The sequence below is a fragment of the Perissodus microlepis genome, chromosome 4 (genome assembly GCF_051167445.1).
Source record: "Perissodus microlepis isolate ML-2025 ecotype Zambia chromosome 4, ASM5116744v1, whole genome shotgun sequence".
NCBI lineage: Eukaryota > Metazoa > Chordata > Actinopteri > Cichliformes > Cichlidae > Perissodus > Perissodus microlepis.
The window spans coordinates 4,702,436-4,729,149 of record NC_140464.1 but is presented as its reverse complement, the minus strand read 5'-3'; the positions used below and the strand labels follow the sequence as shown (position 1 = coordinate 4,729,149).

General features: G+C 38.9%; 1 protein-coding gene across 1 annotated transcript; it reads left to right on the top strand.

Moving 5' to 3' along the window:
* Positions 1-1,095: 1,095 nt before the first annotated feature.
* On the top strand, positions 1,096-25,332 carry LOC146388072 (amine sulfotransferase-like). The gene is made up of 7 exons (XM_084925167.1): positions 1,096-1,370; positions 18,418-18,566; positions 18,659-18,858; positions 20,250-20,376; positions 21,339-21,433; positions 21,537-21,705; positions 21,787-25,332. Exons 2-7 carry the CDS (start codon positions 18,425-18,427, stop codon positions 21,894-21,896), a joined length of 843 nt encoding a protein of 280 aa, XP_084781293.1. The 5' UTR covers positions 1,096-1,370; positions 18,418-18,424; the 3' UTR covers positions 21,897-25,332.
* Positions 25,333-26,714: the final 1,382 nt, after the last annotated feature.

The following is a 26,714-nucleotide window of genomic DNA, read 5'->3' as shown; positions in this document are numbered from 1 at the left end:
CACTTCGTAGCACGCACACTTCGTAGCACGCACACTTCGCCGACTACGTGGGGCGGGTACTTAGTACGGAAGTGAGAGGCTTGTGAAATGGGACGGTCTAGCCTTCTTTGTGCTGCTCAGTTTGCCTAGCAACCATGACACTAACCGCGAGAAACGTTTCATTCAGCATTGTTTGAGAGAAATAAAGGAGAAAAATGTTTTTTTGTTCGTTTATTTTCTTTATGAGATCACTTTGATTAGTTGAGTATCTGAGGGACTGTAAAAACATGATTGTTGGGCTTCATTTCTGCACTGAACAGTCATCTTACGATTAGTTAGTAAATAACAATTGGCTTATGTTGTTCATGAGACTAAAGTCATCTCACTTTGGTAATGTAAATATAATATGGCAAATATTATAATTACTATTAGATTATTATGATATATTACAGCAGTGAGCTTGAACTCATTGTCAAATACTGAGCTTCAGTAAAGATTCAGGTTGCAGTTATTTAAATTTCCTATCACCTTAAATCTTCACTCAAAGACAAGTATCTTTGACAGTGTGTATACCCATATGGAAAAGATATATATAAATCTTATAAAATTTGTATCTGTCTTGTGTGAAACTTGTATGAAAAGCATACAAGAGTGAAAACACATAAAAGATCCCTTGAAAAATTATATAATGAAACTTGTATGTTTTGGATACTTACTAAAACAATATATGAAAGTAATGAGAAAGTGGCCACTTTCATGAGTAAATCAAGGTGTCCTGCATATGTGATATATTTTTTTCCTAAATGAAGTCATTCTTTTTTGAACAAGACTCAAAACAGAGCCTATTAATCTTTCACTCATTTCTACACCCACCCCCACCCCCCCAAAAAAAAAAAAAAAAATCCCACATGCATACTAGGGCTAAGCCCCGGGTGTTTCAAATGTCTGGCTCCGCCTCTGGTTTTAATGTTCTTCATTATTAAACATTCGCACATAAATAAGTGACATCATATTCAGTACTAACTTTTGAAAGTTTACTCTTCGGCCGCTCCGCCTTTTTTCCCGAAGAAATATCCACACCCACCGCCGCGCTAGGAATACTGGGATACGCGGGACCACGAAGTCTACACCGGACCCGCCCTTCAAATTTGGGGAAATTAACTGCGCGTTTGTCGATCGCATTTGGAGTACACTTCGAATTGGGACTCCCTTCGGCGCGTCGGTGTGACGTAATCGATCTACAAACGCGCACTACGAAGCGTGTGGTCGCTGGATTGGGACACAGCTGTACACATACACACTCTTACAGACTGGAGGAGCCAGGAATCAAACCACTAACCATCAGATCAGCAGGTGACCTGCTCTACTGCCTAAACTGCAGCCACTCAGAGGTAAGCATGAGTAAATCGTCACTAGCTTTTGGATAAAGTGTACACTTACAAACCTGTCAAATCTGCATTTGAAACATTGGCTACTATAGCAGTATAGTATTGCAACGTGGCATTTGGCTCTTCTAACTAAAATAGGAAAACAGGAACATAAATAGTGCCATCATTGCCAGACCTGGCCCACATCTGGTTGACATACACCCTGCCATGACACCAGTCAGTCAGAAGTGCCAGCTTGATGCCAGATCCGGGCCAGAGCTGTTTTCTATGAGCCTGGGCCACAAAACCCAAACAACAATCAGGCCAGATGTGGCATGCGATCACATAAACAGTGCCATCTATGCCAGGCCTGGCCCGTATCTGGATGAAATACGTCTTATCATGCCAGAAGTCAACCAGCAGTACTGGCTTGATACCAGATCCAGGCCAGACATGCTTGCTATGTGGGTATAAGTTACATATACTGTATATAACTACCAGCTCTCTCCAGCTGTGTCGATCTATATTATCTTTTTTGACCCCAAGTGTTTATTTCCAGAGAAAAGAAACAGCAGACTATGCTAATAGGACGTGATGTTACAACACTAGTCAAATATTAATGCATAATATTTGTTTATGACATCATTTTTTGTTATGGAAAAAAATATTTTTTAAATAATCATGAACATTAGGAGTAGTGATTTTAGAACTTTATGTATATAATTTGTCATTTTTTACTGATGTAGGCCAAAAATAAATACTCAGTACCATTTAATTTAGTTTAAAGGTTTATTTGCAAGATGCAGGAACCTAAAACATTAAAAGCTAAAAATGTATTTCGCATGAAACGGGAATTAAAACGTGGTGATAGAGCCAGGTGCAGATGCAAGTCAGATGTTAATTTGGCTGTAGGCTATGGCACTTGGCCACAGCTGGAGCTAGTTGACACAACTTGGTCAGGAGCAATAGGATTGACGGAGTGTGTTTAAATTAACCTGACAAATGTCACAGATGAAATATTAACTGTTTATTTCCTGGTTTGATGTCTACTACACATCTGTTTGACCGTTACCAGTTAATCTGTGACACCAGTTAATCTGGAACACCGGCAGATGAGTTTGCACTCTTCCACAAGAGTAATATTCCAGCGTGCAAAGTAAAGACAGCAGACAGTGTGAGGAGAGGTTCTGGTTCGGTTGTTGTGGGTAATCACTCAAGGTCAGGTAAGGTTCGTTCATTTAAATTCGATTCTAAGCTTGATAAAATCTAATAAAAACCAATGCCTGCAATTACTGTCATGAAAGGTCACTGGGAGGCAGAATTTCCAAGGTTGCAGGCCAAAACCACAAGAATTACATCTTATATTAAACCGGCTGCAGCCTCTGCACCTGTTACATGAGTTACATGTGCAAAATGCCTGATGATGTTTTGTTAATTCCTGCTGTTTGGGATGCTATAGTCCTCTTATTAGGGATGTTTTTGGTTTCTTGGTGGGAAGTGGGGATAAAGTCCCAGTTAAAATTCTGAGTGATTCAGGAGACTATGACTCCTATATAGTGAACCTGTATAGTGTGCTGCCCTTCTCGAAGGAGTCTGACACAGGTGACTGCCTCCTCAGTATTGGGAGGGGTTTGACCACCCTCCCTGTTCCTTTGCATAAGCTCATCAAACCATTAAGCTAGCACCATTACAACTTATTCTTCTGATAATGGAACCTTTTGAACATCTTGTTCTATACTGTGTGGGTCCTTTGCTGCCCTCAACATCTGGAAATAAGTATCTTCTTACAGTGATGTGTCAAAGTACCAAAATTCCTGCTGGATATCCACTGAGGTCAATGACGAGCAAGGCAGTGGTGACAGCTTTAACTCAGTTTATGTCTGTGTGAGTGATCAGAGTTCAAATTTTTCATCTCACATGTTCGCCAAAGTTTTGAAAACCCTGCACATAAACCATAATTGGTCATCAAGATACCATGCACAAAGACAGGGTGCTCTGGAAAGGTTTCCCCAGATGCTAAAGTCTCTTTTGCGTACCTATTGCATAAAGCTTAGTAGAGACTGCGAAGAGGGTCTGCCATGGCTGATTTTGGCTGAAAGAAGACATAGGTTTCAGCCCTAATGAGCTTGGGTTTTGACATAGTGTGCGTCGGCCCTTGGCTGTAATAAAAAATAAAGGGGTTTATTCCGAGCCACCTAAAAAACTTGGTTGAGTTTGTAAATGGATTTAGACTTTGATTGCTTGTAGCTGGGATTGCCAGTTGTCAGTTTTGTTGTGGGGACCAAGTTTCAGCCTTTTTGCCAGTTGTGGGATCTCTGTATCGTCCCCCATTTACAGGCCCTCACAGGTCCTTAATGAGAAACTTTTGATCTAAATTACTTTCAACCCTAAAATGAAAAAAGTTGGTTCAGCGCTGTCATGTAAACTTACTCAAACCGTATTATGCAAGTGACCAAAATTCTAGTCAGTGTGTTAAGGACACCGTTCACCCTTGTTTGTTTCTTCACTTCCGTACTTTTCTGAAATTGATGAAATACCAGAGCCTGATGACAGTTTGGTCATTTGAAAAAATTTCAGTCTCTTTGTATTCTGGATAAATTCCTGTCTCATTTGCCGGTAGATAAATGCAATGAGCTGTCAGAACTGATTTTGTATTGCTGTTTGTTTGGTGAGGTTCCCACTTGCACGGACTTGATTGCTCATGATACTTTTTTGTTGTTGTTTTCTTTAAAATTGGATTGTTTGGTGTTCTTTCCCATTTTTTGTCATAAGTCATGAGCCAGGTTGTGACATTTATTCAATGTCAGCATGGCTGCCTTCCAGACTGGGCAGAGATGCCAATGCATTTTCTTTCCATCAACGAACTGTTAATTGAGCAGATTTGACACAGTTTCTTGAGCTAGTTCAAAACTTGCCCCCTCCCTCTGCTATCAGTGTACCATATTTAGTTCCAAATAATCAATGAAGTAATTATGAAGTAGAATCAAGTAATCTAGAGGTGGCTGTAGAAGTAGGCTGAGTGTAAAGTCTCCCAGTTCATCAGGGCCAGAGTTGGAGATCTGTGACTCTCTGGATGAAGGTCTAACAATATCAGAGAGAAAACAGCACTTTGGACTCTCCAGGTTATCTTTTCAGCAAATAATGCTATGGCAATGTTGTGGAGGATTGTGGAGGCTCAGAGCATGCGCATGATGATAACAGGTGTACGGGTCATTCACTCTATTGGTCTTGCTGCAAACACCCAGGTAATACAACACTTACCTTTCTACTGTTAAACTGGTTCTAAAAGTAATGCAGGTTCAGTAAAAATGTGTTTTGTGAATTTCTTTTTGTAGTTTTCTGTCTTGAGAATTTGTTTACATATATTATCAGACTGTTTCGATGCTTCGTTGTTTATCAACCTCTGACTCAACCTGGCTGTCACTGCACACATGTGCTTTAGTGAGTCATAGTGGTTTTAATGATTTACTCTGAGTTACTAAATTGTGTTTAACATAACAATAATAATGGATTGGATTTATATAGCGCTTTTCAAGGCACCCAAAGCGCTTTACAATGCCACTATTCATTCAGACTGACAGAAGCGAGGCTGCCATATCGCGCCATCGGCCCCTCTGGCCAACACCAGTAGGCGGTAGGGTAAAGTGTCTTGTCCAAGGACACAACGACCAGGACAGAGAGCCCGGGGATCGAACCGGCGACCTTCCGGTTACAGGTGCGGTTAAAACTGTTCAATGTTTTGCAAAAAGACTGATTTATTAAAAAAGCTTAGGACACTGAGAATGTGGTTCGGAGAATGGGAAGTTTTACCATTTCAGATAAACCGCAGAGGCATGGCCAAGGAGTATTTGGAGTAAATTATTTCAGTAATTCATATTAATTGCAATTTAATGTAAATTACACTTAGCACTAAAAAAAAGTCTAACATTGCTCCTAATGGGACTATGATAATTGCAATTATGAGTGTTTATTAAATAGCATTCATAGGAGAAGAGTCTGGAGTGGGTGAATTGCTTGAAAGTGTGAGTGCAGTGCCTTTGCCAGTGTCCAACTTCTTGGTGAATATCTCAAAAAAGTTGACTTTTTATCTATACGTAACCTTTCCTGGTGGGGGAAATGTTTTTTCACTCATCCAAGTGATTTCTCAGTCTAAGCTGACTGCATGCTTCCACTTGTTGAACAGTACTTTTGCATAATGACTGAAGTTTCAATCATTATGCAAATTTGAAAATGCTACGTCCAGATGAAGAGAATCAACTTTTTAGGAATTTCCTTAACTGAAGGGCTGAGCATGCATCTAGACTTTTTGGTGAATATCCTTTGAGATCAGGTCAGCAATATGAGAATGCTTTGGACTGTTGAATGATTTTCTTCCAAGTTAAATTTCTTTTTAGGTTTATGATTTCCTCCTTATAGTACTGTTTGCTGACCTAATCTTATCAGTTCTGTCTGTGCCATAGCTAATTATTCTATTTCAAGTAGAGTTGCCTGCATTGGTGATATAAAGTCCTTCATAAGATGCGTGATAGAGAAATTCTACTTCTCTGAACTATTCCCATATTGAACAACTGTAAAACCAGTTGTTCAATGTCCGTCATTTACAATAATACATTCACAATAATATATTTTTGATTGGATCAACCTTTTCTTCTGTACTGCTTGTGTTTAGTGTAACACATTTTAACACATTTCTTAATTTGAGAGTCACATTCAAACAGTGCAAATGTGCACTCACGTTGTTTTTGGCACTCGCTTTCTGGTTGGTTCAATAGCATTGAGTCTGAAATACAGGTTTCATTCTGGATGCAGTACTCAAATTTTCAAGCAAAAATTCTGATAAGATTTGTCTTTAAATACAGATTCCTATAGTACGCTGTTAGACTTTTCGTCTCCACTTTACGGTAACATACTGGCGTCACTGTTGCCAGCGTCATACTGTGACGCCGTGTTACGGTAGCTTACCGTTCTGCAGGATGATACCGTTTTTTGCTGTTGTGGTATAATACTCTTGGACAAATTATGGTAACGCACCGTAGCTTTTTTTTTTTTTATGTCGTTATGTCGTAAATTACGTCAACAAAGTAACATCATACTGTGATTAAGAAATTGGTATACTACCGTTTATTCACGGTATGTCACTGTAAGCCCGCTGCAAGGTAATAAACTGCAATATATTTACCAGTAACTTACCGTTAACACACATCATCAGTACCGAAAATATTCATCTCTGCTAGAGGATACCATGTCCCAACAGGCGGTCATTTACTGTTGAGCAGGTTGTAATTTACCGTAATTTCAGGAAACAGTAACATACTGTAAGAGACTGGAGGGTTCCAAAAAAAATGTATTGTATGAAAAAAAAAGTATCATTTATTCATTTATATGTATTTTTATATAAAAACACACACACATATATATATATACACACACACTATCGATTGATCGAGATAGATAGATAGATACACACACACACACACACACACACACACACACACAAATATATAATTCATGTGCTTCACACCACTTTTTTATTTCTGTTCTGATTTTCCTCTGCAGAAATACACATTTCCAAAATCAAAAACTGAAAAGAACTGAAAACATATTTTCATTGAGGAAGCACTTGTTTTTACTAAACTATGTAATCCATGTATTTTCTCAGATGGTTGTACAAATAATAACGATATTATGTCATATCCATATCATGCCAGACAACATATGCTCAAGTGTTGGGTTTTCTTAGTTATTTTTTGTAGGGTCTTAAACCTACAATGTGAAGTTGGCACCTTACAAATAAACTGAATTGTAATAAATATAATATCAAGCCCCACACTTCTGCCTTTATATACACTTTGTCCAAAATACTGGCTCACACTACCAAATCAATGCACAAAGCAGGGTCCACAAGGACATGGATGAGCGTATGTGGTGTGAAGGAACTTGACTGACCTGCACTGAACCCTGACATTGCTTTGTGGACTGAGTTCATTGATTTGTAGGGTGAGCCAATACATGTGACAATTAAAGTGTAAGTAGCTGAAATAATTTTTAACAAACGGGTAAAAGAAGGAAAAAAAATCAAAACTGTTGCACTCAAAAAACCTATTGGACAGAGACAGCTTCTTGCAAGACGGCGAGAGAGCTTGACTTCATTGTTGTTCGACTCGTGTAAATGTCCAGAAAGCATGGGCCATGGATCATCTGTGGAGACACAGGTAACAACACATTGGTCACTTAAGAAGTTCACTAGAAATGGCAACACTAGTTACCTAATTTGAAGTTTTCCACTCAAATTCAGTATGCCACTGGAGGAAAGTTGTAACATGAAGGTTAATGTGAACAACCTTTCGCTTCACAGTGGTCCCAGTCTTTCTGCTTGTCCCAACCTTGGAGGTACATTTTGTTCCCTCTTCAGGGTTTATCCTTACAAAAAACCTTAAAACATGCCATAATAAATAGTAACATACTAACTATTAGCTAACTGTTCAAACATACCTCTGAATTAGTTCCAATGTTGCACACGCTGACTCCTGGTATTCCAGGTTCAATACATAGAATGAACCAAAGAAGACTGACATCGCATCAGCAAAGGTGTTCTCTTTGTCCAGCTCAACAATTACACGGCCCTCTGCACTCACCATCCAGCAGGTGGCAGTCATTAAATTTTGTCCTTAAATGTATAGGGGCAACATTGTCATTATGCAACAAAAAATAATTTCAATACTTCACTTCTTCACACTGTCTAGATAGTCATAAAGCAAATAGCTATGTCCAGTTAATTATCAGTGGCCTTATGCACATAAGTCAGTTTTAACATATTATAATTGTACATAATTGGGAATTATTCTGCACATTAAACACACCTAACAAAGAGTCAGCCCAATCAAATTACCGGAGATGAATCAACTGTATGGTTATTTTGGAGTTTATAGTTTGTGCTGCTGTTAAACTTTACAGTATTGACTTCAGTATTTCTGCTGTTAATGTAGCTAGACTACCATGTTGATCAGTAATATGTAATGTGAAATTTGATATTGTTACTTTGCTGGATTCACTGAGACACATATCCAACAACCTTGGTTTATAATGGAAATTACAGAAATTTGAGCTAACAAAACAGAGACTGGATACCTGTGTCCACGAAAAGCTCCTGTGCCAAACAGAAATTGTAATATGGTCTAATCAGTTCTATTTCAAAAATGACTTCTTACCAAGCATGATCAGCCTTGGGGTGCTTGGCAGGTTGCTCTCTGCTTCAAGAGACATCCTGGTAGATGTTTCCTGCCATAAAAAGGACCAGGACATTTTATGTAACAAAAACAAAAACAGGACAGCAAGAAACAGCATTAAACATAGAGCTGTATGAAAAAAGCTTACATCTGCTAAGACAAAGAGGGAGTCTTCGTCTTCCTTGTAATACTTTATCATGAGAAGTATGGCTGCTGTGCCAACCTTGTTGTTGGTCAAAACTCCCTCACTTTCTATCTGCTGGATGAGTGTCCTTATACCAAGGTTCCATTTGAGCTTCTGGCTGGAGAAATAGTTAATAATCCTTCTGCCTTTGGTTATGAGGGCTAGACCTAAGTGCTCACTGATATCGATGACTGTGAGTTTGGAAAAGTGGTTCGAAAGACCTTTCCGAGTAAACAAGAATGGCCACTGCTCCTGAATTTCAGCTACTGAAAGTGAGGGACAACTGTTGATAAGCTGCCGCTGAGAAATATATGTGAGGTACATGAAGTCATCCACATCAGACCCAAGAGCTGGAGTAATGGTTGTACATAGTGGTGGACGTGGAGGAGGAGGGGTGAGGGGGATGGCTTGATGTTTCAGCTGATGCAGCAGGGCAAAGCTCCAGAGTAATCGTGTCATTCAGGTTCTCTGATCTGTTGCCATCTAAAAAAAAAAAAAAAATCATTGGAAAAGCTACTTTAAAAAGCTACTATGTCAACAAATATGTTCTCACTAAAAGATGAACCCTACAATTAGGATTGAGTAGTAACGGCAAGGCAGTTTTGGGGACCTTGTCTGAAGATGAAAAGAAGCAATCCCAGGACTGCAAAAGAACTACAAACTCAAGGTCTTGCATTGAAAAGTCGTAATACAATATATTTTACAGTATGTCACAATTTCCACCCTTAGTTGTACCACTACCAATGAAAGGTTAATGGTGTTAGATTTAGTGTCTACTTTTGTTTATGTTTTCCGTTTTATTTATCTACCAGACAATGTGAGCCCCAAAACGCTCTTCAATATTATACTGTCAAAGTGCATGTGTAGTATGGTGAAGAGAAAAAAAAAGCTAATCAAGCTAATCAGTGACATATGTGTCTATGAGTGACCTTCAACTCATAGACTCAAGTCTATGAGTTGTACAGAACCTACACAAACCTCCTTTAAATGCAAGAAGTAGTTTACGTATTTGAATTGGTGTGAGAAAGGGTTTGAGATCTTCCGCCTCCACAAACAAAAGATCACTTTTTTGTTGTACACCAATAACGTCCATCAGATGTTCTACAATGCAGATTATTTTCTCTCTGTCTAGTGCCGGCAGGAGGCTTGTGAGTTCCTCTTCAATTTCCATCCTTGAAAAAGAATTAAGAGGAAACAGAATGGTGTAGGGAGACAACAAAAAGGCCTGCCATGTTATAAAGTGGTAGTGGGTAATAATCCATCAGACTGTCAGCATTTACACACACACACACACACTTCTTTCTGTAGGGCAACGCAAGCAGTGAAGTCTAAGGTCAATGAGAAGTACTGAGTGATGCAACTCGAGCACAAAGTACAATTCAGAATCATTAACAAGTATAACAGCTATCTTCAGTGTCATCTACAATGGAAACATAGCCTTTGACATACTTGGTACCTTTGTAGACAACTGCTGACACATCCAAAGTGGTCTGATTAGTGCAGCCTGCTTTTGCCACAGCTTCTTGAATGACAGTTCTTTGAACTGTAGGTGGAAACAGTTGGCCCACTGAGAGGTAGGACTGCAGTAACTGATGCCGTTCTGTCACAGTCTTGCACAAGTTGACAAAATTGTGCACTGTTCTTGTACATGCTTTGAAATATGAGTGCTTGCTCTCAAATCTAAGGGTCCACAAACAAATGAGTGGTCCAAAGTGAAGGATAAGCTCTGCAAAATGTAACAAATAGTGATGTTTAGCTTTTAAAGCTTTGTCAGGAAACCTACTGTGTCGCAGATGTATATAGTCCTCTATCAGTATCTTTAGGTAGGCAATGTCATTGTGACTTATTTTGGGGACACATACAAGATCAACAATGTCTCTAAGTTTAAGGCATAACTACTAAACCTCACTATCCACAGGATGTTTTATCTTTTCACCAATGTACAGAGGCAGAAGTCGCAGAAGACACCAGTTCTGTGCTGCTGAACCCCCCCCAGCCTCTGCCCTGTTTTCACCTCACATGGATTAGTTAAAGCATCACTTCCTACGAGTTTGAACTATACAATTGCTCTGTTTAACTGGTTGTATGTGAAATGCCCTTCCACTTGCACAAGGGTATCAATATATAGCGACAAGTCACTGGAAACCACTCCTTCAAATAAATCATGGCCCAAACATGGAAGTAACCCAGAGCACACATGGAAAGACTTCAGTGAATTAAACACAGAGTCAAATTTAATGCCATTCACAATCAAGTGGTCACTTGTAGATAGGACCTCAACACTGTCTTTATAGTTATCAGCTGTTCTTTTTTGTCCAAGTGATAGTGGATCATTGATAAAGCTTTCCCTGTCAATTAAGCAGCATCTGCAAAAATGTTTGCTGCAGCTGAAATTCTCAGTGAAACCACCTATGCAGTGGGAGCCCAGATTGTCTCCTAAGATGGCTATCAAAGCTGCCTTCATTATGGTTCCATCCTCTACCAGAACCCCTGTCTCTTCCATATCTTTAAGGTCTGCAATAAGACTGGAAAAAACTTTGTTATGGACAAAAGTTTTGAATCATTGTCCCTGCAAAGCAGAACAAGTTGCATTGCATCAACAGAGGACCGGTTATGTGGTAAGATCTCACCTAGAGTCATGTACACTGCCAGGATTTTATGTTTCTTTTTGCCAGACCCTAATGTATTAACCACTTCAAATGCATCTTGGTAGAGAATGAGTGAAAGAGATGATGGATAGTGCTGTAAAAGTGCATTATCCTTGACATTTTGACCGTCTGAGACATCCTCTAAAACCATGTCTGGTGATCGGCGCAGTTTTAACTGTTTGTACTGTTCCCGTATTGTGGGGTGTCTCAAGAGAAATTTCAGTGTTTATTTAATTGGCACATACTGAAAATAACGCTGTTTGCCTGTACTGTCAGATCCTAAAAAAATTTGAGTGGGTTCCACATAACTGAAAATTTCTTTGAAAAATCTCTTCCTTGTTTTGTCAGATCTCAACACACCTTTATTGTACAGTGTTAAGAGATCATTCTGTGAAAGGTCTTGACTGATGTTATCTACTTCTGCTTGTGGAATATTAAATTCAGATAGTTTGTCAGACAGTTTTGCCAGAACATCGTGCATTGCACAGCTGTGAAGATCCTGAAATTCCTCTATGATGCACTGTATAGTGCTGGTTGGCAAGAGCATTTTAGCCTGCATTTTTAAATAAAATAAAGCCAATCAATCTAGAAATAAATCTTCATCAGTAGTATTGTGCTGTGAATCCCTGTCTTCTAATAGATTAACTGTGTCCTGTCCTTGTATTATGGCAATTTCACCAATTTCTTGTTGCCTTGACTGCTGAACTGTCTGCTTATGCTTTCGAGAAATATGGCTGGAAAATGATGTTCAGACACTGAAGTATTTAGAGCAACCTTCAAATGGACATAATACTTTTTTCCCATCTTTGATGTGAAATCTGAGATGGGCACAAAGACCTGTGAAGTTTTGTGCAGCATACCCACATCCAGGAACTTGACAGCTGAGGTAACCAGTGAACTTATAAAACTCCTCCTCAGTGGTCTCCCTTCTTGTTCTGTGATTCCTATGCATATGTGAACGAAAGGCAGAAAATGTTCTGAACGTGGCGGGACAGTTCTCAGTTCCACAGGAAAACTTATAGTTAGCTACATGTTTGTGGCTTTTAACATGCAAACTGAACAATATAAATTTCCGTGCACGGAAGCCACAAAATTTACAAATAAACATAGTTGCAAAAACTTCAATGACAAATTTCCTACCCAAAATGACATATGCAATGCAAAAAACCCCTCCAAAAACAAAATAAGACTATTTGTCAATAGGGACAAATTCCCAGTTTTTAAATGATCAAAATTATTCACAAAAGGCTTCAATAAACACAAAATGTGTGCCGACAAAAAGCACAGTAAAGACAAGTGAACAGTGCACAAAAATAAGCTCGATATTCGAGCTCGACGCCTGTTCTAAAGTCTGAATGACTTTAGAACAGGGGTCCCCAATCCCAGTCCACGAGGGCCGGTGTCCCTGCAGGTTTTAGATCTCACCCTGGGTCAACACACCTGAATCACATGATTAGTTCATTACCAGGCCTCTGGAGAACTTCAAGACATGTTGAGAAGGTAATTTATCCATTTAAATCAGCTGTGATGGATCAAGGACACATCTAAAACCTGCAGGGGCGATCGTGGCTCAAGAGTTGGGAGTTCGCCTTGTAATCGGAAGGTTGCCGGTTTGAGCCCCGGCTTGGACGGTCTCGGTTGTTGTGTCTTTGGGCAAGACACGTCACCCGTTGCCTACTGGTGGTGGTCAGAGGGCCCGGTGGCGCCAGTGTCCGGCAGCCTCGCCTCTGTCAGTGCGCCCCAGGGTGGCTGTGGCTACAATGTAGCTTGCCATCACCAGTGTGTGAATGTGTGTGTGAACGGGTGGATGACTGGATATGTAAAGCGCTTTGGGGTCCTTAGGGACTAGAAAAAGCGCTATATAAATACAGGCCATTTACCATTTACTATTGTATGAACTACACTTCTTGTAAAAACCTGATTGGTAATGCGTTTGAGAAAAGCTCCTGCTGTGACCTTCCTTCTGTAAGGGCTCACACACACACACACACACACACACACAGAGAGAGGGAGATCATTAATACAAAGGATTGGAGCTGGTTTTGGATTTTCACTTGTTGTTGACTTTAATATGAGTAGTCACATAAAATTCATTCCAATTTTTTGCCTTTGCTTCAATTAGGTTGTTTCTTTAAATCTACAACACTTTCCTTTTCAAAAAGTTTACTGACATAGTAAGGAGGTAGCTAGGGAACTCAGTAAGTATGAGCAACAGTAGCTTAAGGACACTATCTCCAATAAAGAGGATTTCATCATCTGCAGTTCGTAAAAAAGTGCCATATTAAAAACAATTCAGCAGACCGTCAGAGTGCAGATACAAACTGTTTTCAGCTATAGAGGTAGAGGTACACTTCATGCACTTATCAACATACAGTTTAGAGGCTTGCATTAGAGTGCATTGGTGCTTGGGCATCTTTTATTTAGCATGGTTATACCATTGTGAATGTAGCTATATAAACATGCTCAAGAGTCTATCATATGTTTGACATGCAACTAAAAATTCGAAAATATATTTTTAAATCAGTAACTTTGCAAATTTAGAGGAATTGTTTTCGGACAACATATGTGTCACATTTTAAACAGGGTTTGAATAATCAGCGCCGACATACAGACATTTATGCACTGGGTATAACAGACATGCTTACCGTGTGAAAGGCCCTCTGATGTCTTGGAGCAGAGAAACACTCTGTATTGTTGCTTTTCTCTATTGTATAAGCAAAGTCGCCCGCCAATGACTAAGATGTTGGTGTTAACATGTCTTTTTATTTCATTCACACAGACAATGAATACTGAACAGCATACATTAAACCAGGTATCTCCCAACCCAGTAGTTACCAATCATGCGAAGCATGGCTGGTTTAACACGACGGGCATAACGACTTGCTTCTATCAGCTGTGCAATATTGTCGTTAATTGCGCATACTATATGTTGTGATGATCTCAGTTCAGTCATGGTGTGTTCTGCAATCCTGCTGAATTGTGTTTTAGTCCCATCGTTTGTGTATGCGCGTACAAACAGGCGTATGGCGGGGATGAATCGGAATGTCTTGAGCCTCAGCATCACATCGTCGTAGTAGGTGTCAAAGTAATACTCGGGCAGTTCGAGCAAACAGCTGTGTTGCACCTGACTGGGATGAGCTGTTCGATATCCGTAGCATGTTTCCTGTAGAAAGGCGTTTAGCGCCAACATCACCAGGTGATGGGTTGCAAGATTGATGTCGATAACGGTTTCCTTACACAGACCTGATCCTGTAGGATCCTGCAGCAACTGTGGAGAGGGGGGAGGAGGTGGTGGAGTGTGGATTAGCAACGCTGGTGGAGGTGGGGAGTCTGGCGAGTCTGAGAGGTCCCACGCTTGCATGTCTCGCTCTGAAAATGAGAACAATAAAAAGATGTTATATTTTGTTGCATAGATACGCACGCACACACACACACACACACACACACATACATTTAACCTACCATTTGGCTTATTTAGTTGCGAAAGAGTTTCCAGTTTCTAGTAGACATGCGTTGTGACTCCCCCCAAAACACTCCCTCACCACAATCTACACGAAGTATAACTGCTCCGCTGTTATATTTAACGGTATACACATACCTATTACTGCCTTGCTATTCTAACTTAAATTTAGACCCATCTACGGCGTTTTCGCAGCATTGCTTTTTACGATGAGTGCATCGGGTGCATACACCTGTAGACGTACCTAGAGCGGCTGTGGCTTGGATGATGTTCCGGCTGTTCGTGATGGTTGATACCGACGTCATCCTGCACTCCTTAGTTAGAGGTGTCTGTGTTCCTTAGGTCACTCTGTTGATGTTCCAAATGATGAAAGAGTCTTTATATGTATAAGGGTTAGACCAGACCACTAGGAGGTGTCATTACCCCCCGGGGGTTGGTCATGGTTTCAGTTGACCTCTGACATGATAAGATAAGATAATGGAACTGTTTGTAATGGAACTACAGTTGGGATGTGAGAGTGCTGGGATGCTCTTGATAAGGGAGCCTCTTTTATTGTTTCATGACTTCTTTTGCTGACTGTTGGGGGCCTAACTGTAACCCCCTCTGTCTAACTGTTGCAGAGTTAAGAATCTGTAGTTTTTAGAAGTAACACAAGAAAAGTTTATTTCTAAAGGAATACCTGTTGTTTGTGGTGCTCTATTTAAAACTATTAGCCTCTGTGTCTTTTCGGAGCGCTAAAGAAAAAAGTAAAATGCTCCTAAAGTAGTTAAATCATCTATGTGTAATCAACAAGTCTTACTGTTGCAGTGTGTTTGTGACTAGTAGATAGGGCTAGTTGCATTAAAGGAACATTGGGGGTTGATACAGTGCTAGTGTGGCTAGGTGTGAATATGTGCTTTTAGAAGTATCACAGTTTATTTCTAAAGGGATACATGTTGTTTGTGGTATTCTGTTTAAAAACTATTAGCCTGTGAAACTATTAGAAAAAGTGAAATCTTCCTAAACTAGCTAAATTAAATGCTGTGTGGGGATACACGGTTTTTAGAAGTATCACTGTTTATTTCTAAAGGGATACCTGTTATTTGGCAGCACAGTGGCACGGTGGTTAGCACTGTTGCCACACAGCAAGAAGGTCCTGAGTTCAATTCCAACATCAGGCCGGGGTCTTTCTGTATGGAGTTTGCATGTTCTCCCCGTGTTTGTGTGGGTTCCCTCCGGGTACTCCGGCTTCCTCCCACCGTCCAAAGACATGCAGCTTGTGGGGATAGGTTAATTGGAAAATCCAAATTGCCATTAGGTGTGAATGTGCGAGTGAATGTGAGCGCGAATGGTTGTCTGTCCCTGTGTGTTGGCCCTGCGACAGACTGGCGACCTGTCCAGGGTGTACCCCGCCTCTCGCCCTATGACAGCTGGGATAGGCTCCAGCGCCCCCCCCGCGACCCTGAAAAGGAGAAGTGGAAGCGAATGGATGGATGTTTGAAACTATTAACCTCTGTGTGTTTCAGAGCACTAAAGAAAAAGAAAAATGATCCTAACTAGTTAAAATACCCCTAAACTAGTTAAATTAAATCATCTATGTCTAAATAACAGAGCTCTGAGACCTATACAATCCTTTAAAAAGAGTTTAATTAAAACACATAATGGTTTCATTAAATAAAACGCTATTAAACACTTGTGAACTCATATGACCCCTGAACTCACATGCACGAGCAAAAGTGGCTACTACAGGGGGACATGCACGCGTACACGCCTGACATGGACGCGCAGGGGGAAAGGGGAAGTGTGGGTGTGGGGGGTGGGGGGCAAAAAAAGTGCCATTATATTACTACTGACAGCTTTTTCCACCAGGCCATCAGACTGCTGAACACTTCATAGACACCTCACCTTCACTACTCACCTTCACTACTGGAACTTCAACATTATGCACTCCACACTGTATATAAATGCCACTTGTTTTGCACAATATCCAACTACCAACCTCTGTATATTTTAGATATTTTATTTATTGTTTACTCTATTTAATTCGTAAAATATGTATACACACACACACACACACACACACGTAGAAAAACATATTTAGTATACACATCCAGTAATGCATACACTCTTATATTGTACATATATTTATTACTCTCAGATTTAGCCATTCTTATATTTTGCTTGTTTTATGTTATTGTATGTTTTGCACACCTCTGTTGCTTGTGAAGCTCGCACACAAGAATTTCACTCGCATGTACTGTACCAGTGTACCTGCACTTGTGATGTGACAATAAAGGTGATTTGATTTGATTTATCGTTATGTTTTTTACAACTACATGAATGTACTATTGCTATATGATTTTTTTTTTACTATTACTGAAGGCCACTCACCATATTAATACTAACTAGATTTTTTCAAAATCTTAATATAAAATAAGTAACAGTATGGTGGACACATTAGGCAAGGCTGCACTTTTTGCAGTGATCTTGCATAGAAAACTATTTCTGTATCAGTAATATGTTTTCTTTTTCTCTGTTGATAATCATGTGGAACTGCACATGATTATTTGCAGCTAGCAGGTTGCTAATGCTATCCATCAAGTCTAAAAACAGTATGTTACAATGTGGAGATAATCTGATCAAAAATGATCAGGTTATATTCGAATTTGTATTCAGGCGTACATGTGCACTATGTTTATTCAGAGAGGTTAAGCTTGTGTTTCTGTCATGGAGGGATTGTGCTCAACTGAATGAAGCTTATTAGACATTATGAAACAGATGATACGTAAAAGCGAATTTTGCCAAAGTGCTTCTTTTTTTAAATTTTAATTTTTTTTCTTAAACAAATCTACTACATCATGTGTATTTTTTTGTCATGTATAATTTCAATTGCAAATATTAATCACAGTTAAATTAAGAGAGGATGGCAGTAAAAACTCCGGAGGTGTGATGCCATCAAGTACACTGCTGTAGAACGATTGCACTGCGTTCTCGGGAGGACTCCCGTGTAAACTTACGAAGTCTGGACTAGCAAGAACACGAGGACTGGCGTACTTGAGTATTTAGAAATGGCCTAACAGTCTGCAGTCTATGAACTAACGCCAGCTAACAATGTTAGCTTGGTGGCGAGTAGCATTCAGTAATTGTAATAAAAATCACACAGCAATAATACATCAAAGATATTGAGGTTTCGCCCATCCCATTCTTTTTATGAAGTGGTGTTTTAATTTCCAAGTAAGAAAACCATTCATGCCCGTTCACTGCTGGCCCTGTTATTCTGGCTCTGGGTCCATTGTGTAACTGACGCCACCAACATTAACAGGACGCTTACATTAGAGCCTCTTATTGCACGTTTTGTCTGGGTTTCCAGCAATCAAAATCAGAGTATTCCCCATGTATTCCCTTACTCCCCAACACTGCTCACCCAGCATCAATTTGCCATGGGAAAGCCTATCAGGGGTCAAAAAGACCCCCAACAATGTAACCCACGGGGACCCTGGGACAAACAAACCTCTCCACCATGTGACTCACAGATTTTTCGTTCCTGTGTATATTTTTTATCTGTCTTATGTAGAACCAGTATGGAGCAGCTCAGAGACCGTGTTTTCAAGCATAAAAACTACAATTTTGTGGGCGGTCTTACAACTCCAGAGTACATAGACTCTCTTGAGAGTTTTGAAATAAAAGACAGCGATGTCTTCCTTGTCACTTATCCAAAGTCAGGTTGGTGAAACATCTTACACATTATTTATATTTGCAGTTTTGTGCTGGCCAGACTGATCCACTGATCATCTCTAACGTTTTCCCCACATCAGGCACTATATGGGCTCAGCAGATCATCATTTCCATCTACGAACTGGATGGGTATCAGAATAAATATTCAACCAACACTGAGAGGATGCCGTGGCTGGAGTACAAGACAGCTGAATACACTCTTCTTCCCTCTCCACGACTCTTCATCTCGCATCTCCCTGAACATATCATGCCTCCAGGAGTGAAAGAGAAGAAGGCAAAAGTCAGTACTTTATAGAAACTCAATTCTTCTTGAAGAAAGAGGCAGTCTTAAATAGGGCTGTGCGATATGACCAAAATCTCATATCCCGATATAAGAATTCTATCGTCCCGATAACGATATAAATCACAAAAATGTAACATTTTCTGTAAATTCTGTGAATCTCGGGCAGCTCGACTTGCGGGAAGTGTTTCCAGCTGTGCGTCGTGTACCTGGAGTCGAGTGTTTTAACCGATGCATTGAAACTATACATTTTTAGACATAAGTTGTAACAGCCGCCGTTTTCAGTATTTATTACACGGCGTGCTGCGGGGAAAAGCCTGTTCTAACGTTTGAGTCTAAGGTTTATTTTTTAGCACCTGACGGCTCTTTTTTACTTCTCATCCGTAAATAATCTGCTCTTTCACGTGATTCAGTTTATTTTGAAAAGTCTCAACAGGATCTTGAGCTTTATTGTGAAAGGTTTATGTGGAACATAAAGAAGCGGACACGCGATGGTGTTACCGTCGTTGTTGCTAACCACAACGCATAAAAACAGGCGCTTGTCCGTCCGTAGTGTGGTTATATAAAATATAAGAGAAAGAGAGAACTTTAAGAAATTAATATAGCCACTACAGTGACCATCAAAACGATGAAAAAATATTGCCGTAAACAGTTTATTTTGCAACACCACGAAACAAGCGATAGCGTAAAATGAAACGATAGACGTTTTTATATCGTCATCCGATATATATCGTTATATCGAACAGCCCTAGTCTTAAAGTTTGAGAAAGGTAAAAGCAATTTACTACTTATTGTTGCAAAAATAAAGGAAATTAAATTTGTACTTTTAAAGATTAATTAAATTTTTTGTGATGTTATCTATTGGTCACTGAAGTCCAGTTTTTGAAGCTTGCACTTTGACCATTGGTAACTTTTAGAAACCCTCAAATCCTAGCAAATGAAAATAGAGTGGTTAATCTTCAATTCTTTTCAAAACAAATGTTTTTTGTTCAGTAAGACTTAAAACAACGAACCTATATCAAAATCTTGTAATGGGGTCATAAATCAAGGAATCTGAAGGTCATTTTTATCATAGACTTCTACACAAACACATGGTTCCAGGTCCAAAAAGCTAGCACTAGCATTTGTTTTATTTCAAGTGATTCTGTGTTTCTATTTCAGTATATTTGTTTTTGTCCTTTTCCTTTCTTACGATGAGGTCATTGCAGACTAAGAGGTTCATCAAATCAAGTAGAAATAGGAGAAAAAGAGCTATAAAAAATACAGCCTTTAAAATATATTTAAAAAATATTATTATTTTAAATTATTTTTCTTTTAAACTAATGACTTTCAATTTTTACATTTAAGTAACAAACTGTTAATATTCGGATTTTTTTAAAAATATATATCAGATCGTGTATTTGATGAGGAATCCAAAGGACAACATGGTGTCTTTTTATCACTTCAGCAAAGCCATAACAGTCCTGGAAACTCCCGAGAGCTTTGACCAGTTTTTTGAGTGGTACATAACAGGAAACGGTAAGTTTCCTCACTTTCGATCCACATAATGATGAATCAGTTCGTGATTATTATAAACACACTATATCTATTTATTATCGATATCTTTATTCACATAAATGTTTAAGAATTGTCGAGGTAGAATTATTGATAGATTATCATGGGCCTTGCACCACAGACTGCAGAAAGAAACAAATAAAAGTTTTTATTAGAGTGTGCAAGGTTCAGAGTAACACTTGATAAGCTAGAGATGAACAAATGGCTGCCACTCCTCCCGCTCCTGTGCTTTGAAAAATGTACTATGTAAAGTGTTACCTTTGTTCTAGAATTTTTTGGAGAAAAATTACTGATTCATTAAAGTTTAAATTCCAAATACTGGACAATTCAGATTCAGTGGACTGTGAGAGAGGGTGTTTATTCTGAGTTAATATTTACTGAGTTAATATGACAAATGTGTCAAAACACGTTTTTCTTGGCATGCACCAGCAGGAAGGTCATGTGCACTCTATGCCCATGCAGTAATCCATGTTTTAAAAGGTACAGTTTAAAATGTATAAAAACAAAAATCTGTTGCTAAACATTTTGTCTTTTCTGTCATGTGATTCATCTCACAGCTCTTGCAGCTCTACATACTTGAAAGACTTTGGTTTCTGTGACCTGAAGGTTTCAGTGTGTGGCAACAGTGGTTCCACTTTAGTACCCAGTGATTTTGTGGTGCTGTGCTAGTATTTAGCACCGACACCAGTTTTGTGTGTGTGTGTGTGTGTGTGTGTGTGTGTGGATTGAGCACATTGACAAAATCTGTACTACATTCGGAGGCACACTACCACTGCATGATTAGCATGGGGGACTGATCATGCCTACAGTCATGCTGTAGGTAACTACAGAGCTTACACTTGAGCTCTTCTTGTGACATGTGGGTTGTATGTAAACTCAATTAAGTCAGAATGCCAAATAACTGGATGCATTATGCCACTATACAGTTTTTGGGTCATCCTGGTTTGACCATGTCAGGGAGTGGTATTTAAACAGAGACCAGTACAACATCCTCTTCCTGACCTACGAGGAAATGATTTTGGTAAGATGTTTCTTCACACTTTTGCTGTTCCTAAGGAAACTCAAATAAAATATCTGGCAGAGTTTAAGGTTCTTTTTCTGTTGCGTTCCTGCTTTTCTTTCAGGACCTGAAAGGATCAGTGAAGAAGATCTGCAACTTCTTAGGGATAAACCTGACTGAAGCCGCCATCAGTCATGTTGTGGAAAAAGCTAAGTTTGAGAACATGAAGAAGGACTCGAAAGCAAACTATGAGCATCTTCCACCAGAGTTCAGTGGAAAATTCCTGCGCAAAGGTAACATAACAGACCTGCAGCTGCTGTGCAGAAAAATGTGATATCAGGGTTTCAGGTGTTGTGTTTTTGTCTTTATTACAGGTCAGATTGGAGACTGGAAGAACACACTGACTGTTGCACAGAGTGAAAGAGTGGATCAAGTCCTTCAGGAGAAACTTGGTGATTTGCCTTTGAGGTTCATCTGGGAATAAGCAGAGCAGCTCTTCAGGGTCTCCCAGGAGTTTTAAAAGCAGTGATTTCTGTCATGATATGAGGTAATTAGACGCAGGGTTTCTTCAGCACAAACTGCTTTTATTGAACCATAGCAGCAGTGTACGTGGCTACATCAATATTCTGAAAAACATATACACATACAGTGTTCCAGCGACCTCTAGTGGCCGCCCCCCCACGGTATCCTTACTAGGATAACATAAACAAATCTCTCAACAATTTCATTAATCAGAAAAACATAAAAATGTGTTTTTCTGCTATTTAAATAATAATAAAAAAACAACAACAACAAAAGATTAATGTTTGCTCACCCAAGATGAATTCATGTCATGTAGATCATGATTCCAGAAATCAACAATGTTCATTAATAAAATGTTTATCAGTCAACATATCTGACATGCCTGAAACCAGTACAGTGCGCTTTGGATTCTCATAATTTCTGAATAGTCACTAACTGTTAATTGTGTTTTTGAATCACACTGCTTTTGAAAGTAGCCTTGACCTTCAAATATAAGAAATTTCTTTACACAAATGTACTTTTGCCATGAAGACAGTCTGACTTTTGGTTTACCCACAAGTGATTTCTCCTCCCATGAGTCAACATTTAAGACAGAAGTGTCTCATTTATTTGTGTAGAAGAATCAAAAGGAAAGGATTCTTTTTTGGTAAGAAACAAAACATTACAAGAAGAAATTGTGCAATTGCAGTGTAATTTTGGTTAAAGACGTGACATTCTTCCTTTATTTGATCTGATACAGAATCAAACCTCAGACCTGCAAACAGCATCCACTGAATATCATGTAATTAATATGTACAATACAGGTTCTTAACACATGATTTATGCAAGATAATAGACTATTAAAAAATAATAATAAAAAAACAAAACAAATCTAATTTCTTTAATCTGACTTACATTTCTGAACATTACTAGACATTTTCATTTTCAGCGTTATGGCTGCAAAGTTAAACTTTGATTGCCACACAAGAGTGAATGCTCTCATCTGGGAGGCAAGAGTGACATTTTGAATTTAGGTAGTTTATCTGTGAGAAACTCTTCTCACACAAGTAAGCTGATCCAAAGATGGACCGAACTCCACATTATTCATGTTCATATAGAATAAAATTGCATGTTGCAAGCACAAGTTTGTCAGGTTTTGAGAGTTTTTTAATATCACTCCATTTGTGGTGTTAAATCTAAGTAGCCTTCGTTTTTCACACCAATCTTCCAGGAACATCATTGTTATGTAGTAATCGGGACACAGCATAAGTCAAATGTAAAGATTTTTTAGTAAAAGTAAAAAAGCTTTTAGTAAAAAAGTAAAGCATAAATTAACACTTCACTTCAACATTAACTATAGTACCTCTTAAGGAACCTATAGAATATTGTCACATGGGGTGAAGAACTACATAAACTGTGTCTCTTCCCCTCATCTATCTGTGAGATTCAGAACTAAGATGGAGCAGAACAGTGACTTTCTGTGCAGATATAAGAGCTACAACTTTGTGGCCAGTATACATAGACTCCCTTCAGAGTTTTAAAAAAACAAACACCAATGTCTTACTTGCGTCTTTCACAAAGTCAGGTCAGTGAGAAATCTCTGTAGCATCCCATTATTTTGTTTTATTCAGTACAGACTGATCCGCTGGTTACATATAAAATCCCATAAATTTTCCATCAAAAGGCACCGTACGGGCTCAGCAGATCAACACTTCTATCTATGAGGTGGACGGGCATGTGAATGGATATTCTAACAACTCGCAGAAGATGCCATGGCTGGAGTTCATAGGGTTGCATACACTCCTCACCCCTCTCCACAGCTCTTCAGATCACATCTCTCCCAGGTTCTCATGCCTCTAGGACTGAAGGACAAGAAGGGAAAGGTCAGAGCTGTATAGATGCTCAAGCAGCCTGGAGAAAGAGAAGGTTTAGTTGACTTATTCTAAGTAGTCACTGTCAGTAACACAATTGTCTGTGTAAAGCACTACTTCTCTAGTCATGCCTTGTTTTTTCACAGTTATGTGATCAAACAAGAAAAACTTCCTGAGAGCTAAATATGGTATGTGCCCTACATATTTTCTCAGAAGAAAGTCTCTGCTCCTAACTCGTTTTTTCTCAACAAAAGAAAAATATTGACTGATACATTTTCAGGGTTTTAAAATGTAAAGCTGTATTTTAATACCACATACTGAGTATCATTACCTATTGTTTTATGAACATTTCTAAGTTATAATGGAATTTGGATGAGACTTCACATCAATCAGCTTATGTTAATAAATATAAGTCACATGTCCCAGTGAGGAGAATGAAGTGTGCACTTTTGGTGAACGAAACATAGACAGCACTGTGAAAACAGATACTTGGCCACCAAGGTTTGAAGCCTGATGAATGAATAGAATATTTGTAATGAGAATAGCCAACTTTTACATCCAAGTTGTTTGTCCAAGTCTTTAAATTAATTTTCGTGCAGCATAACACACCCGCTTGATACCAAACTGTCAAGAGATTTATTCTAAATGACACTTCTTCAGCTGAGAGTCTAAGAGTGAAGACACACACAGACGCTGCAGTTTTAACTTGCAAGGGCGTTTCGCAGAGCGCTCACATCAGAGTGGGGGCCCTGTGAAATGCGCGCTCTGTTCTTGCAATTGTCTTTATTTATACACAAGAAAAATGACTACATTTGTTCAGTGACGTGAGCATGTGCGTATGTGATTGTGCGTGTGTGTGTGCGAGGTCAGAACTGCTTGTTCAACTTCTTACTATCGCTGTGGGAAGATTCAGATAGAAATATCAGAACACGTTTTATAAACTGATTGTTCTGAACAATGAGAAGGACAATCAGTTCTAGGCAGGGAAAAGGTCATCATGCAGTATTCTATCACATGTAAACTTATATCATTAAAAGCTTATACTGACTACTAAGTACAATTTTCCCTTAACACAAAACTAAGGTGCACTTGATATCATTGTTACATGCTTATAGAGCTGAAGAAAATGAGGAGGGCCCTCATAAATCCAACAGACCTGTAAGAACTCATTCTACATATTATTATTTAAATGCAGAATAAAACACTTAAAGATCGCGTGACCTAATTCAACATGTTATATTCAAAAAAGAGTTACTGTGCATGAAAATTCAAAGTGCACGTCTCCAAAGTATGTTTTGAGCTGTTAGAGAACCAAACACTATCATACAAGGAGCTTATTTTGTCACAGCCTGCCATAGCTCAGGTTGTAGAACCAGTTATCCAATACAAACAGCGTTCAGTGTTCCTCTTTCACATGTGCTGTAGTTTTTACAAGCTGATTCATATAAGAGGAGTGAGAAGTGAAATTCTCTGGTGTGAAAAAACAAAGACTGAACTGGCCTAAATGCTAAGCGTTATGGAATGCACTGCAATGCCTGACGGAGGACAAGAAGTGTTTGCCATAGTGATGGGTGACGTGGCGTCGCCACATAAGAAGATGCCCAGAAAGCTGCAGAAGAAGCAACGTGAGGCAAAGTGCTTCAGCCATTTAAGGAGAGCTGCGGGTCTCCACCAGCTTTTGAACAATCATCTTAGTATTATACATAATAAAAATCATTACTGTGTGGGTGCGGTGCTCTTTGTACGTTTGGGTCTCCTAAGTGAAGCAGAGATTCATGGCAGCCATTTTTTCCCCTTCAATTGCTTAACAAGTTTACGAAAAAGCACTTTGAGCATATTTTTCTTCTATCGCTCATAAAATGAACCCAACATGAGCCAACAGCACTCGCCACCACAACACTCTTTTGCCTTCTTAATATATATTATGCTACATGTTATATTTTGTTTTGGTTTTTTAATTTCAGATAAATTGGCAAGACAGCTTTTTTCACTCCGCAGTTATGGTGTATTATGTGAATCTTGATTTGTATAATTAACAAAATTAATTTTGGAATAAAGCTGTAAGGTGAAGCACTAATTTCCAGATGCACTGTAGGTTCTTAAGACCATTAAGATACACCAAACAAAAATGTTGTCAGTAGACTGAAACAGAAAAAAAAATACAATTTTATTTAATAACAGTATGTGTAGCGACTGTTAGCTAATCTGTTAGCATGAGCAAGCTAACTTTAAGGAATGTTTAACAATGTGAGCTGCTCTGAGAAACAAATATAAACACACTTATTATAAGCTTGATAACTTACCTTGTTATTCTTCAAAAGAATAAATATGAAGTTCAAAAAATAGTCTAAATCAAAGCACTCTGATGCTTTTGGTGTCTTGGTATCCTACACTGTATCACTGCAGGGAACAATAAGTTTTGTATTGCAAATGCACAGGGCCAAGCAGGTACTCGTCCCTGTTTTCGACAGACTTGTCACAGTTATGTTGCACAGTAACTTAAAACCAAAAACTTAATTATAAAACACCTAATAAAAAGCCAAGCAAACATTTAGGACCTTTCTTTATTGAGTCTGTAATTTCTCTTGTAAAATGATTTAAAATGAAGAAAGATGTTGATTATATAGCCAAAAAACAAAATCACTCACTAAAAGAGGTAATAACAGTATTGCTGTCACCCTATGATGAGAATAGATGAGATTAGAGACAGGAGTTTAAAGAATCAGTTTAGGGAGCTAAAAACTGTAGAGTTGTGGTATTCTCTGTGGATATGTTAGTGACTCATTTTTAATACAAATAAAATATTGATTTCTTGATTTGATTGATTTGTAGAGAGTATAACCAGACCTTTAAGACTTAATGACAGAAGAGGGTGTGGTTTCTCTGTAGTATTTATATATCAGGAGTGAAAGCAAAACCAGCCAAACTTA